This window comes from Homarus americanus, unplaced genomic scaffold (assembly GCF_018991925.1).
Source record: "Homarus americanus isolate GMGI-L3 unplaced genomic scaffold, GMGI_Hamer_2.0 scaffold56241, whole genome shotgun sequence".
In the NCBI taxonomy this organism is placed as follows: domain Eukaryota; kingdom Metazoa; phylum Arthropoda; class Malacostraca; order Decapoda; family Nephropidae; genus Homarus; species Homarus americanus.
This window is the reverse complement of record NW_024740202.1, coordinates 3,061,557-3,076,937: the sequence shown is the minus strand read 5'-3', so window position 1 is coordinate 3,076,937 and position 15,381 is coordinate 3,061,557. Positions and strand designations below refer to the sequence as shown.

Sequence of the window (15,381 nt, the reverse complement as noted above, 5' to 3'; positions counted from 1 at the left end):
CCATTGGGATATAAAGGACCGAGTATTATATCCCCACGAGTTTATTTTTAGACATTTTAAAGGATCCATTATATAATTTTGCATATACCAATAAGGAAAATATTTTTATATATAAATTAAAACATTTATATAATACCTATACTGGTTTTACATTATCACTAGTTGTAATTGCTTGAGGTTGACCTTGAAGTATATGTGTACCCACTCAAGGGTGAATCAACCTTAGTGTTCACCTTTAGTTTGACCATGATGAGAGGAGTCATGCCCACCAGTCATGCCCACTCCGGAATGCCCACTCAGATATGCCCACCAATCATGCCCACCAGTCATGCTCGATTCCCACCAGATATGCCCTCAATCATGCTTCACCTGACATGCCCACTCCAGATATGCCCACTCAGTCATGCCCACTCAGTCATGCCTACCAGATATGCCCACTCGTCATGCCCACTCAAATATGCCCACTCAGTCATGCCCACTCAGATATGCCCACCAGATATGCCCACTCATATGCCCACTCAATCATGCTCACAGCTGCAACAACTAAAATAATAGATTAACTGGAGAAAGATTGCTTATTTTACTTAAGATTTACCACCCAAATGTTTAATGTGCAGTTAGTGTTAGGTTAGGTTTGGTTAGTGTTAGTTAGTTAGGTTTGGTTAGGTTGGTTAGGTTAGGTTAGGTTTGGTTAGGTTATGTTAGGGTTGGGTTGGTTGGGCTTGGTTGGGTTGTTAGGTTAGGTTATGTTTGGGGTTGGAGTTAGGTTGGGTTTGTTAGGTTAGTTAGGGGTTAGTTAGGGTTTGGTTAGGTTTGGTAGGTTAGGTTTGGTTAGGTTTGGTTGGGGTTAATTACAGTGTTAGGAGTTGGGAATTTATAACAGTACCTGTTAATGGTAGGAAGTGAGGTCAGTGATGTGTGTGTGTGTGTGTGTGTGTGTGTGTGTGTGTGTGTGTGTGTGTGTGTGTGTCTTCCCACACTGTCACAACTGGTTTCCTTCTCTTAATAGCTGTTGTTGTTGTTAGGTTAGGTTAGTTTGGTAGGTTAGGTTTGGTTAGATTTTGTTTGGTTACGTAGATTAGGTAGCAACGGATTTAAGTTGGATAGGTTTAGAGGGAGATAGGAAGGAACTGGTTCTACAAATAGGGTGGTGGACGAGTGGAACGTTTAGCAACCTTGTAGTAAGTGCTGGAACGCTGGAAAGTTTCAAAAGGAGGCTAGATAGATTCATGGATGATAGAGTGGTAGTAACTCTCGACAGGAGCTACCATGCACAGGCCAACCGGCCTATTGCAGACTCCTTATTTTCTTATGTTCCTATGTTCGGTTTGGTTAGGTTACGTTACGTTACGATGGGTAAGGTTTGGTTAGGTTTTGTTAGTTAGGTTAGGTAGTTACGTTAGGTTAGATTAGGTAATCTCATATCCTGTTGACCAGCCACCACACTGTAGTCCTCAACACACGGCTGCCTCACACAGGAAGACAGACGCGTGTACGAATAATCTTCCTTGTCATTATATAACTTGACTTGACAGGATGCAGGGTGGGGTGAGGGTGGTGGTGTGTGCTTGCAGGAAGTTGTGATTAAGCTGACAGTTGACCGTAGTAGATTGAGATCACCTGAGGATTAGCCCTCTCTTTCTAACCCCCTCCCCCAGTTTATTTCACCTGATGATTAAACACACTAACGCCACCTTGAGGGGTTAGGTTAGGTTAAGTTAGGTTAGGTTATATTAGGTTAGGTTAGATTGGGTTAGGATACTTAAACTTCAGGGTAAAATAAGCTAGGTGTCTAATTCACGTGATGTTGATACGTTTACACAACACCATACACAGAGAAAACCTTTGTGTGTGTGTGTGTGTGTGTATACGTGTGTGTGTGTGTGTACATGTGTGTGTGTGTGGAGGAGCAGAAGAAACAAGGCCATAACTGCAGTGTATCCTGGGAGAAAAAGGCTCCGGCGTACCCAGGGAACCAACCCACGCTATTTACGGTATTCGAACGTAAACAGAGAATAAAGTTGACGTCGACGACTGAAAACAACTAAGGCGACTTTATATTCCATCGAAGATAACTTAAGGCGACATTACATCCCCACGAAGATGACTTAAGGCGACTTTACATCCCCACGAACATGACTTAAGGCGACTTTACATCCCCACGAAGATAACTAAAAGATACCTAACACCTCTTTAAACTGCATTGGTGAAGAAAGGACAGTAGACGTCTATTTTCCTTTGTTTAGTTTGGGGGTTGAACAAAGGCAGCTATGCAATACTCCTCCCGACGCCCGCCAGTCTCTCTTATTTGAATCAGACAATTATTATCAACGAAATCCAACACTTACATCATAAACTACAGATAAATAATGATCTACTTTTTATACTTCCTGTCCTGTTTAGAGTAATTTTATCAACGTTTAGTTATATATAGGCCTATTTAGATCATGTTTGAATGGCAAGGTTTACAAGGAAATATATCCCTACTCGGCAATCTGGTCACCGCTCAAGTTCAGGGCCGTATGCAAGGGTGGTGGTGTTGCATATCGGTAGACATATTGATTTATTTATTAAGGTCAATTTTCATAGATAGATTATAGATAGATTGTTTTGTTTTTTCAGCGTGATATAGACAATGCGCGTGTACAGTATGCATAGATAGTGCATTTATACATATATACATAATGCAATTATACAAACAATAAACATAGAACATAAGAACAAAAGAAAATAAGAAAATAAGGAGTCTGCAATAGGCTGGTTGGCCTGTGCATGGCAGCTCCTGTCGAGAGTCACTACCACTCTCTATCATTCATGAATCTATCCAGCCTCCTTTTGAAACTCTCCAGCGTTCCCGCACTTACTACAAAGTTGTTAAGCTTGTTCCACTCGTCCACCACCCTATTTGTGAACCAGTTCCTTCCTATCTCCCTCCTCTAAACCTAAACTTATCCAACTTAAATCCGTTGCTCGAGTCCTATCCCGTTCTCGGATATTATAGAAATTTATCTATATCTCCTTTATTGATTCCTTTCACCACTTGAATACTTCTATCATATCTCCCCGCACTCTTCGTCTTTCTAGGTAATGCAAGTTAAGTTTCTTTAACCTATCCTGATATGGAAGGTTTCTAAGTCCCGGAATCATTTTCGTCATTCTTCGCTGCACCGACTCTAGTGAATTGATATCCATTCTATAATAAGGGCACCAGAACTGAACCGCTTAATCGAGGTGCGGCCTGACTAGTGCAAGATATAGTTGCAATAAGACCTCTGCACTCTTGTTACTTACACTTCTAGATATAAACCCAATACTCTGTTTGCCTTATTTCGAACATTAACGCACTGTTTTCAGGCCGTGTCCGGCTTAAGTACTCTAGGTCTCTTCACAAGTCGACTTCTAGGTTGATGTTGTTAAGGCTGTATACATTGACAGTATTTGTTCTTCCAATATTAAGTACGCTGCACTTGCTGGTGTTGAATTTCATTTGCCCTTCAGTTTATTTAGATCCTCCTGTAGTGCATTTGCATCCTGCCCTGAATTAATCTGCCGCCCTATTTGGTGTCATCCGCAAACTTGCTTATGTCACTGCTGCAGAATGTAAACAATATACATATACATATATACATAGACGGTGTGACATACAAACAATAAAACAATATAACACACACACACACATACACACACACACACATACACACACATACACACACAGACACACACACACACACACACACACACACACACACACACACACACACACACACACACACACAACGTTAACACCTAGAAAAGTGCAAAGAGGGCATGCAAGATTATTCTCTCCCCTTCCTACTCCACATATCAAGCGCTCAACACACTGACCCTTTCGACTCTCACTGACCATCACCACGACCTCATCTGCACATTTGGTAAGCTTCTACACCATCCCCGACACCGGCTCCTACTACCACCTGAGATCCCTAGCCCGAGAATTGCTGTTCGACACCACAACCGCATCCAGCCCATACGCGCACGAACTGATTCTATAAGAACAGCCCAGTCCCAACCATTGTAAAAATTATCAATAACTTGTAATAAATCAGTGTATTCACTCCCAGTAAACTACTTCTTGCACTGTCACTATGTTGAAATGAACTGTAGTTTGAGCTCCCCATCTAGTTATTATATATCTTATTTGTGTCACTTATGTTACTTGTATATTATTTGTAATTGTAACCCATTCCCCAAATATGTAACTGTATATTTTCAGCCTTCTGGCTGCCAAGCTCTTCAATAAACCGTTAATTATTATTATTTACATACACACAGACACACACACACACACACACACACACAGACACACATACACACACACACACACAACCAGGTAATTCAATTAATTCTTCGTATTACCTAATCTCTACCCAGTCCAGGTATGCTCAGGTAATTGGCGTCGTTCGTACCCAGGTGTGTTAACCAAGGGCAGGATGGTGGGTACAGGGGTATAATCTACGGGTGGGTATGTGTCTGTATGTCTGTAGGTTAAAACAAAGGAGCATCGTTTGTTTTGGGTTTTATCGTGTTTTATATAATCTGATCGTGGTTTATTTTTTGCAGTTTTTAAAGGATCTGATGTTGTTTTTTGTGTTGTTTTTTACGGGTATTAGCCCACCCGGGCACAGGTCACTGACCCACATCAGCCTGGGGGCGAAAATGTAATAACAACAACAACAACAACAAATAATAATAATAATAATAATAATAATAATAATAATAAATAATATAAAAGAACCAAAATAAATACAAAATGAAAAAAGATCAAGAGTGAGAAACAATATATGTACAGTATGTTGTGTTGTCAATAGTAAGAAACAATTGAGGCCCAGCAATTGTGTGTAAATGAGGCAGAAGTCAGATGAGCAACCTGGGACTTGGTCACAATTTTTGTGATGCCATATGGCAGCAGGGCTTACCATTAGACAACACCATCCCATCTATTGTTAAAATAATAAACAACTCCTGATTTATGTACTGTACAGCCCTGTAAATGTATTCAATGCATATTATATCATTATGTCTAAATCAAATGTAAGTCTGTATATTTTCAGCCACCGGCTGCAACCCATTAATAAACCTTTATTATTATTATTATTATTATTATTATTAGTAGTAGTAGTAGTAGTAGTAGTAGTATTATTATGCTTCCAATATCTTCCCAGGCGGTAGTACCTCCCGTTTGATAGCTGTTGTTGTTGGGTTGTTGTTGTTGTTGTTGCTGTTGTTGTTGTTGTTGTTGGGGTTGTTGTTGTTGGGTTGTTGTTGTTGGGTTGTTGTTGTTGTTGGGTTGTTGTTGTTGGGTTGTTGTTGCTGTTGTTGTTGTTGTTGCTGTTGTTGTTGTTGGGTTGTTGTTGGGTTGTTGTTGTTGTTGGGTTGTTGTTGTTGTTGCTGTTGTTGTTGTTGGGTTGTTGTTGGGTTGTTGTTGGGTTGTTGTTGCTGTTGTTGCTGGGTTGTTGTTGTTGTTGTTGGGTTGTTGTTGTTGGTTTGTTGTCAGTTGTTGTTGCTGGTTGTTGCTGTTGTTGTTGGGTTGTTGTTAGAAGCTGTTGTTGTTGTTGCTGTTGTTGTTGTGTTGTTGTTGTTGGTTGTTGTTGTTGGGTTGTTGCTGCTGTTGTTGTTGCTGGGGTTGTTGTTGGTTGTTGTCATTGTTGTTGTTGGGTTGTTGTTGTTGGGTTGTTGTTGGTTGTTGTTGGGTTGTTGTTGTTGGGGTTGTTTGTTGTTGCTGTTGTTGGGTTGTTGTTTTATTGTTGTTGTTTGTTGTTTGTTGTCATTGTTTGTTGTTGCTGTTGTAGGTTGTTGTTGGGGTTGTTGTTGGGTTGTTGTTGTCTTGTTGCTGTTGGGTGTTGTTTGGGTTGTTGGTTGTTGTTGTTGTTGTTGTTGGGGTTGTTTTGTTGCTGGGTTGTTGTTGCTGGGTTGTTGTTGTTGGGTTGTTGTTGTTGTTGTTTGCTGTTGTTGTTGGGTTTGTTGTTGCTGGGTTGTTGTTGTTGTTGGTTGGTTATTGTTGTTGCTGTTGTTGTTGGGTTGTTGTTGGTTTGTTGTTGGGTTGTTCTGTTGTTGTTGTTGTTGCTGGGTTGTTGTTGGTTGTTGTTGTTGGGTTGTTGTTGTTGGGTTGCGTTGTTGTTGCTGTTGTTGCTGTTGGGTTGTTGTTTGTTGGGTTGTTGTTGGGGTTGTTGTTGGGTTGTTGTTGTTGTGTTGTTGTTGTTGGGGTTGTTGTTGTTGGGTTGTTGTTGGGTTGTTGTTGTTGGGTTGTTGTTGTTGGGTTGTTGTTGTTGGGTTGTTGTCTTGTTGCTGGGTTGTTGTTGGGTTGTTGTTGCTGGGTTGTTGTTGGGGTTGTTGTTGCTGTTGCTGGGTTGTTGTTGTTGGGTTGTTGTTGTTGGGTTGTTTTGCTGGGTTGTTGTTGTTGTTGTTGGGTTGTTGTTGGGTTGTTGTTGTTGGGTTGTTGTTGTTGGGTTGTTGTTGGGTTGTTGTTGGTGTTATTGTTTGGTGTTGTTGTTGGGTTGTTGTTGGGTTGTTGTTGTTGGGTTGTTGTTGGTTGCTGTTGTTGAGTTGTTGTTGTTGGGTTGTTGTTGGGTTGTTGTTGTTGGGTTGTTGTTGTTGGGTTGTTGTTGGGTTGTTGTTGGGTTGTGTTGTTGGGTTGTTGTTGTTGGGTTGTTGTTGGGTTGTTGTTGGGTTATTTGTTGGGTTGTTGTTGTTGGGTTGTTGTTGTTGGGTTGTTGTTGGGTTGTTGTTGTTGGGTTGTTGTTGTTGGGTTGTTGTTGGGTTGTTGTTGGGTTGTTGTTGTTTGGTTGTTGTTGGGTTGTTGTTGTTGGGTTGTTGTTGGGTTGTTGTTGTTGGGTTGTTGTTGTTGGGTTGTTGTTGTTGGGTTGTTGGGTTGTTGTTGTTGGGTTGTTGTTGTTTGGGTTGTTGGGTTGTTGTTGGGTTATTGTTGTTGGGTTGTTGTTGTTGGGTTGTTGTTGTTGGGTTGTTGTTGGGTTGTTGTTGTTGGGTTGTTGTTGGGTTGTTGTTGTTGGGTTGTTGTTGTTGGGTTGTTGTTTGGTTGTTGTTGTTAGTTTGTTGTTGTTGGGTTGTTGTTGGGTTGTTGTTGGGTTGTTGGGTTGTAGTTGGGTTATTGTTGTTGGGTTGTTGTTGTTGGGTTGTTGTTGGGTTGTTATTGTTGAGTTCTTTATTGTTGGGTTGTTGTTGTTGGGTTGTTGTTGGGTTATTGTTGTTGGGTTGTTGTTGTTGGGTTGTTGTTGTTGGGTTATTGTTGTTGGGTTGTTGTTGTTGGGTTGTTGTTGGGTTGTTGTTGTTGGGTTGTTGTTGTTGGGTTGTTGTTGTTGGGTTGTTATTGTTGGGTTGTTATTGTTGGGTTGTTGTTGTTGGGTTGTTGTTGGGTTGTTTGTTGTTGGGTTGTTGTTGTTGGGTTGTTGTTGTTGGGTTGTTATTGTTGGGTTGTTATTGTTGGGTTGTTGTTGTTGGGTTGTTGTTGGGTTATTGTTGTTGGGTTGTTGTTGTTGGGTTGTTGTTGGGTTGTTGTTGGGTTGTTGTTGGGTTATTGTTGTTGGGTTGTTGTTGTTGTTGGGTTGTTGTTGGGTTGTTATTGTTGGGTTGTGTTGGGTTGTTGTTGGGTTGTTGTTGGGTTGTTGTTGTTGGGTTTGTTGTTGTTGGGTTGTTGTTGGGTTGTTGTTGTTGGGTTGTTATTGTTGGGTTGTTGTTGTTGGGTTGTTGTTGTTGGGTTGTTGTTGGTTGTTATTGTTGGGTTGTTGTTGTTGGGTTGTTGTTGTTGGGTTGTTGTTGTTGGTTGTTGTTGTTGAGTTGTTGTTTGTTGTTGTTGTTGTTGGGTTGTTGTTGTTGGGTTGTTATTGTTGGGTTGTTGTTGTTGGGTTGTTGTTGGGTTGTTGTTGTTGGGTTGTTGTTGTTGGGTTGTTGTTGTTGGGTTGTTATTGTTGGGTTGTTATTGTTGGGTTGTTGTTGTTGGGTTGTTGTTGGGTTGTTGTTGTTGGGTTGTTGTTGTTGGGTTGTTGTTGTTGGGTTGTTGTTGGGTTGTTGTTGGGTTGTTGGGTTGTTGTTGTTGGGTTGTAGTTGGGTTATTGTTGTTGGGTTGTTGTTGGGTTGTTGTTGTTGTTGGGTTGTTGTTGTTGGGTTGTTGTTGGGTTGTTGTTGTTGGGTTGTTGTTGTTGGGTTGTTGTTGTTGGGTTGTTGTTGGGTTGTTGTTGGGTTGTTGTTGTTGGGTTGTTGTTGTTGGGTTGTTGTTGTTGGGTTGTTGTTGGTTGTGTTGTTGGGTTGTTGTTGGGTTGTTGTTGTTGGAGTTGTGTTGGGTTGTTGTTGTTGGGTTGTTGTTGGGTTGTTGTTGTTGGGTTGTAGTTGTTATTGTTGTTGGGTTGTTGTTGTTGGGTTGTTGTTGGGTTGTTATTGTTGGGTTGTTATTGTTGGGTTGTTGTTGTTGGGTTGTTGTTGGGTTGTATACACGCTTATTCAATGTTAATTTCTAAGATAACTTAACTCAATATTTAATTCAACCTAAGTGTTGTAGTTAATTTCTTCTGAACTGTTGTAAATTAATGTCATGATCAATTAAATAGGTATTATATAGTAGTAATTAATAGCTTAGGTTAATATTGAAAGTAATTAATGATTTTAGTATTTACATAAGATGAGTGAAATAATAAGGAGTAGAGAGAAAGAGTGAGGAGGAAGAGAAAGAGAGAGAGAAAAGAGACAGGAACAAAGCATAGACACACACACACACACACACACACACACACACACACACACACACATTCAAAACCAGAGGGTAGAAGCGCGCCAAATTATCGCTCACCACAGAGTCCTTGATGATATGCGTTCCTCTCCACTCCCTCCTTGTCCTGTCTTTATCACACCTTCTGGCTCTCCCCACTCAACAAATACATTATTAGTTGTTTTATATCCTACTTACATCCCTTTTATTCTCCCAGCTTCCTGAATTACACGATTTATTATGAATTAACGAGATGAGAGAAGGGTTAACGAACTCTCTTTCCCGCCAAAACCTGCGCGGGGAAACATTTCAGCGAGACCTCGATTACATTGCCTTTCTACCTATTTCCGCTTCTCTATCGAGGTTAAAAGACACCAGGGAGGATATAATTATTTTTCCTTCTATTGGTAATTATTAAATATATATCTCGATTATTATTTACGGATAATTGTCTCATATTGGGAGTTAGGTGAGAATATTACTGGAACAAGGGTGTATAATATATGCATAGGTCAATAGACTTTTAAAATATTTTCCCAGCTTAATTGTAGTTTTCCTCTTGAATTAATTATAGACGTAAATTAAATAGAAGACTAATAGAAAATAACTATGCTATTTACTTAATGGATAATATTATTTGGCCGGAAATATTACAAGTTAAATATAATTAATTTCAATGTTATTTAATGTAATTTTCTCTTAATAAAAGATTGTTGTTTTGTTAGTTATTTGGGTATTTATTATTTGTTCATGTGATAGAATATTTATGTCGGTAGGAAGTGTGTGTGTGTGTGTGTGTGTGTGTGTGTGTGTGTGTGTGTGTGTGTGTGTGTGTGTGTGTGTGTGTGTGTGTGTGAATGTGTGTGTGTGTGTGTGTGTGTGTAAAAAACAGGAAAACTCCACCAACCTCACCATAACAGGCCACAACCCTTACCCTTCCATAAGACTCACTATACCACAGAAATCATATGAGAAAAACGACCTTATTAGCCTTGATGTTAAGCATGTTATTCCTCCGAGTTTTGTTATATCAGGGGTTATAGTGTTATATTATAGAGCTATATAATGTATGACTATATGAAGAAAGATGTTATTTACGTGTTGGTGTTTGTGAGGGCGAGGTGGTAATTGATGGGGAGTGGAGAGGATTTTCGACCGTATGAAAGAGTTGATGCACACAAGCACGCACGCGCATACACACACTCACATACTCACATACACACACACGCATAGAGACATACATGATGTTTTATCTCGGCTTTGTGGAAATTTATGAAAGCGAAAGTGATAGTGAGAACCCACCCAGCATTGTCCAGTTGTGTGTCTGTTTGGATGTGTGTGTGTGTGTGTGTGTGTGTGTGTGTGTGTGTGTGTTTTATTCGCTCCAACCAGGAGCGAACTCGTAACAATGGTTTTAAATTAGACAAATTTAGATTTAGGCGTGAAATAGGTAAACACTGGTTTGGAAACAGAGTAGTGGATGACTGGAAAAGTTACCAAATACTCATTAACTCGAATACACTGGATAGCTTCAAACACAGGTTGGATGCTTATATGAGCAATAGGTTGGGTGTAAACGGACTGCCCAGTATGGGTCAATAGGCCCGCTGCAGTTTCCTCATTCTTATGTTCTTATGTTGATGTTTGTGTTTGTGTTTGTGTTTTGTGCTGTGCTTGTCTGTGTTTGAACTACCACCACAACCACCAATACACCACCACAATCACTACTACCATAATCACCACCACCACCACCACTAACACTTCCTATTGTTACAGGTGACTAAACTCTACCACATACATGGGTCAGCCTCACCACAATGGGTCAGCCTCACCACAATGGGTCAGCCTCACCACAATGGGTCAGCCTCACCACAATGGGTCAACTTACCAAAAAGGGTCAACCTCACAACAATGGGTCAACCTCACAACAATGGGTCAACTCCAACAATGGGTCAGCCTCACCACAATGGGTCAACCTCACCACAATGGGTCAGCCCCACAATGTCAACCTCAATGGGCCAGCCAACAATGGGTCAGCCTCACCACAATGGGTCAACCTCACAACAATGGGTCAACCTCACAACAATGAGTCAACTCACTACAGGGTCAGCCTCACCACAATGGGTCAGCCTCACCACTAATGGGTCAGCCTCACCACAATGGATCAGCCTCACCACAATGGGTCAGCTCACCACAATGGATCAGCCTCACCACAATGGGTCAGCTCACCACAATGGTCAGCTTCACCACAATGGGTCAGCCTCACTACAATGGGTCAGCTCTCACAATGGGTCAGCCTCACCACAATGGGTCAGCCTCACCACAATGGGTCAGCCTCACCAATAATGGGTCAGCCTCACCATGGTTGGCTCTGGCGTGACGACTTTGTTTGACTGAATGATATTATTAAAGTTTTTATTTTACTTCAACTATGAGAATAGACCCTGTGTGTGTGTGTGTGTGTGTGTGTGTGTGTGTGTGTACAGTATATGTGTACATGTATATTTATGTATGTGTATATGTATGTATGTGTCTGTGTATATGTATGTATGTGTATGTGTATCTGTGTGTGTATGTATGTGTGTATATATGTGTATGTGTATATTTATGTGTATGTATGTATGTGTGTATGAGTTTATTTATGTATGTGTATGTATGTATGTGTATATTTATTTATGTGTATGTATGTATGTGTGTATGTATGTATGTATGTATGTATGTATGTGTATATGTATGTATGTATGTGTATATTTATGTATGTGTATATGTATGTATGTGTATATTTATGTATGTGTCTGTGTTGTATCAGTAATATAAGGTCTATTTACCATCAAGTATAATATATACATCAATAACCTCACTAATATGAATCATTATCTCTATTAATAATCTATAATTCATTTTCTTTTTATCGTATATATCATTTAAATTGGTATAGTTCTGGTATTGTGGGTCTCGTATTGTGGGTCTGGTGCATTGTGGGTCTGGTGCATTGTGGGTCTGGTGCATTGTGGGTCTGGTGCATTGTGGGTCTGGTGCATTGTGGGTCTGGTGCATTGTGGGTCTGGTGCATTGTGGGTCTGGTATTGTGGTCTGTGCATTGTGGGTCTGGTGCATTGTGTCTGGTGTATTGTGGGTCTGGTGCATTGTGTCTGGTGTGTATTGTGGGTCTGTGCATTAGGGCTCTGTGCATTATGGTCTTGGTGTCATTGTGGTCTGGTATTGTGTCTGGTGCATTGTGGGTTTGGTATTGGGGCCTGGTGCATTGTGGTCTGGTGCATTGTGGGTCTGGTATTGTGGGTCTGGTGCATTGTGGGTCTGGTGCATTGTGTGGGTCTGGTATTGTGGGTCTGGTGCATTGTGGGTCTGGTGCATTGTGGGTCTGGTGCATTGTGGTCTGGTGTCTGGTGGTCAGGGTCTGGTGCATTGTGGGTCTGGTGCATTGTGGGTCTGATGCATTGTGGTCTGGCATTGTGGGTCTGGCATTGTGGGTCTATGCATTGTGGGTCTGGTGCATTGTGGGTCTGGTGCATTGTGGGTCTGGTGCATTGTGGGTCTGGTGCATTGTGGGTCTGGTGCATTGTGGTCTGGTGCATTGTGGGTCTGGTGCATTGTATTGTGGGTCTGGGCATTGTGGGTCTGGTGCTTGTCTGGTATTGGGTCTGGTGCATTGTGGGTCTGGTGCAGTGGTCTGGCATTGTGGGTCTGGCATTGGGGTCTGGCATTGTGGTCTGGCATTGTGGGTCTGGTGCATTGTGGGTCTGGCATTGTGGGTCTGGTGCATTGTGGGTCTGGTGCATTGTGGGTCTGGTATTGTGGGTCTGGTGCATTGTGGTCTGGTGCATTGTGGGTCTGGTGCTGGTAGGGAGTCTGGTGCATTGTGGGTCTGGTGCATTGTGGGTCTGGTATCAGGGTCTGGTGCATTGTGGTCTGGTGCATTGTGGTTGGTGCATTGTGGGTCCAGTATTGTGGGTCTGGTGCATTGTGTCTGGTATTGTGGGTCTGGTGCATTGTGGGTGTAGCATTGTGGGTTTGGTGCATTGTGGGTCTGGTGCATTGTGGGTCTGGCATTGTGGGTCTGGTGCATTGGGGTCTGGTGCATTGTGGGTCTGGTGCATTGGGGTCTGGTGCATTGTGGGTCTGGTGCATTGTGGGCTGGTATTGTGGGTCTGCATTGTGGGTCTGGCATTGTGGGTCTGGTGCATTGTGGGTTGGTAGGGTCTGGTGCATTGTGGGTCTGGTGCATTGTGGGTCTGGGTATCGGGTCTGGTGATTGTGGGTCTGGCATTGTGGGTCTGGTGCATTGTGGGTCTGGTGCTTTGTGGTCTGGTGCATTGTGGGTCTGGTGCATTGTGTCTGGTGCATTGTGGGTCTGGTATTGTGGGTCTGGCATTGGGGTCTGGTGCATTGTGGGTCTGGGTATCAGGGTCTGGTGCATTGTGGGTCTGGTGCATTGTGGGTCTGATGCGTGGTTGGTGCATTGTGGGTCTGGTGCATTGTGGGTCTGATGCATTGTGGTCTGGTGCATTGTGGGTCTGGCATTGTGGGTCTGATGTATTGTTGATGCATTGTGGGTTTGGTACAGTCTGGGTATTGTGGGTCTGGTATTGTGGGTCTGTAGTCATTTCCTGCCAAAATCACCTCCTCATTATTTCCCGCATTTCTTCCTCATTTCCAACTGTTCGTCCGGTTTATATAGTTATTTAAATTATATGATATAAATTTATGCTTTATGACCTTAATTTATATTATTTAAAAGGAGTAGTAGGTTTATTAAGGAAGATTCACAAGAGAAGAAAGGATTTTTATGTTATTTTCGTGTCTGCTGATTTTCCTGTGTTTTTTTTTTTACTCAGGCGTTAACATCTCTCCTTCCTCTTGCTCTTCTTGTCTTCCTCTCCTCTTGCTCTTCTTGTCTTCCCGCCCTTCCTGCTCTTCTTTTGTCTTCCCGTACTGTACGTATCTCAGTCTGCGCTTCAGATGAGTGTCCTCACCTCTTCACTCAACACTTCCACCCTCTGCCCACTCCCCCACTTCTCTGTCATCTCACACCCCCCCACCCCCCACCAGGATAGACGCCCTACGCAGTACTCGGCAGATAACACTGGAGATGCAGCTTGTTATCAGGTGTCGGGGTGAGCGGCTGTGTTATCTCGCCTCTTATCTCCGGTGCGGTAAAACACACGATAACAAGAGTCGTTATCATAAGTGTCTTTCCCAGAATAACAACAGTGTGATGTTTACATAATTGTGGGGTGTAGGTGTTAGGTGTGTTGGGGTGTTAGAGGTGTTAGGGTGTTAGGGTGTGTTAGGGTGTGTTGGGGGTGTTAGAGGTGTGTTGGGGTGTTAGGGTGTGTTGGGGAAGTGGTATTTGGGGGTGTGTTAGAGGTGTGTTGGGGGGTGTTAGGTGTGTTTAATTGTGTTAAATGATTGTTTCACTTTTCATATAAAACATAGTCTTGTAGTCTTAATAACGAGGTTACTTCCTACACCTTCAGTTCTTATATCAAGGTTAACCCTACACCTTCAGTTCTAAATATCGAGGTTACACTATCACTTTGGAGGTCCTACTAACGAGGTAATGAAGCTGTTAACTGGAGGTGGGCTTTAACTACCACTAACTTGTTAAGTAGTTACAATTACCTCCTGTTGGCCAAACAAGCGTATGACCTCTCAGGGTCGTGTCAGGTGAAACTGTGTACCTGGACCCAGATGACCTGACCGTGTGTGTGTGTGTGTGTGTGTGTGTGTGTGTGTAAGATGTCGGGACGGAAATAAAGTCAACAAAAAATAGGGTTAGGTTAGTTTAGGTTAGCTAGTTAGGTTAGGTTAGTTTAGGTTAGGTTAGCTTAAGGTTAGGTTTAGGTTAGGTTAGCTTAGGTTAGGTTAGCTTAGGTTAGCTTTAGCTTAGGTTAGCTTAATAGGTTAGCTTAGCTTAGGTTAGCTTAGCTTAGGTTAGTTAGGTTAGCTTAGCTTAGATTAGGTTAGCTTAGGTTAGGTTAGGTTTTTTCTGCTCTTTTTCTTGTGACTTTTTCCTGGATCTCAAGATGTCTAGCCACTATACAGCCACATTATCTGTATAGCTTTTTTGTAAGAACCGGGTTTGCAATTTAGACGCTGTGGGGGGTGGGGGAGGGAGGGGCTTAAGGTGAGGGAAGAGGAGGGAGGGGGGAGGAGAGGGAGGGCGAGAGGAGGTAGGGTGCCGGATGCAGGATCACAGTCTCTGCTTCCTGATGAAATTTGCAACGCTGGACCTGTGGTGGTGGTTGTGGTAGGGGTAGTAGGTGGTAGGGTGGTGGTGGTGGTGGGGTAGGGTAGTAGTGGTGGGGGTGGTGGTAGTGGGGGGTTGTTCTCAGTTCATTGTGTTGTATAATGTTCTCAAGTGGTGACCAAATGTTCTTCAGTATGTTCATGTGTTGTTAAGGTGTTCTTTATAAAGAGAGGGGGTGGTAGGATCTGTTCTTTCCCTCTTATCTCCCCTCACCCCTTCCCTTCTCCTCCCTTCTCACTCTTCTTCTTATCCAAACCTCTCATTTAACCCTCCTCTCACCCTCTTTCAAACCCTTCCCTTACCCTCCCTCTCCTCCTTCCCTCTCACCCCCTTCCCAACAGTAAGGAGACACGAG

General features: G+C 42.4%; 2 protein-coding genes across 2 annotated transcripts; both read right to left on the bottom strand.

Annotated features, from left to right (window-relative positions):
• Positions 1-11,675: 11,675 nt before the first annotated feature.
• On the bottom strand, positions 11,676-12,146 carry LOC121875245 (salivary glue protein Sgs-3-like). The gene has a single exon (XM_042379705.1). It carries the CDS (start codon positions 12,144-12,146, stop codon positions 11,676-11,678), a length of 471 nt encoding a protein of 156 aa, XP_042235639.1.
• Positions 12,147-12,663: 517 nt separating this feature from the next.
• LOC121875244 (salivary glue protein Sgs-3-like) lies at positions 12,664-13,380 on the bottom strand. Its single transcript, XM_042379704.1, has one exon. It carries the CDS (start codon positions 13,378-13,380, stop codon positions 12,664-12,666), a length of 717 nt encoding a protein of 238 aa, XP_042235638.1.
• Positions 13,381-15,381: the final 2,001 nt, after the last annotated feature.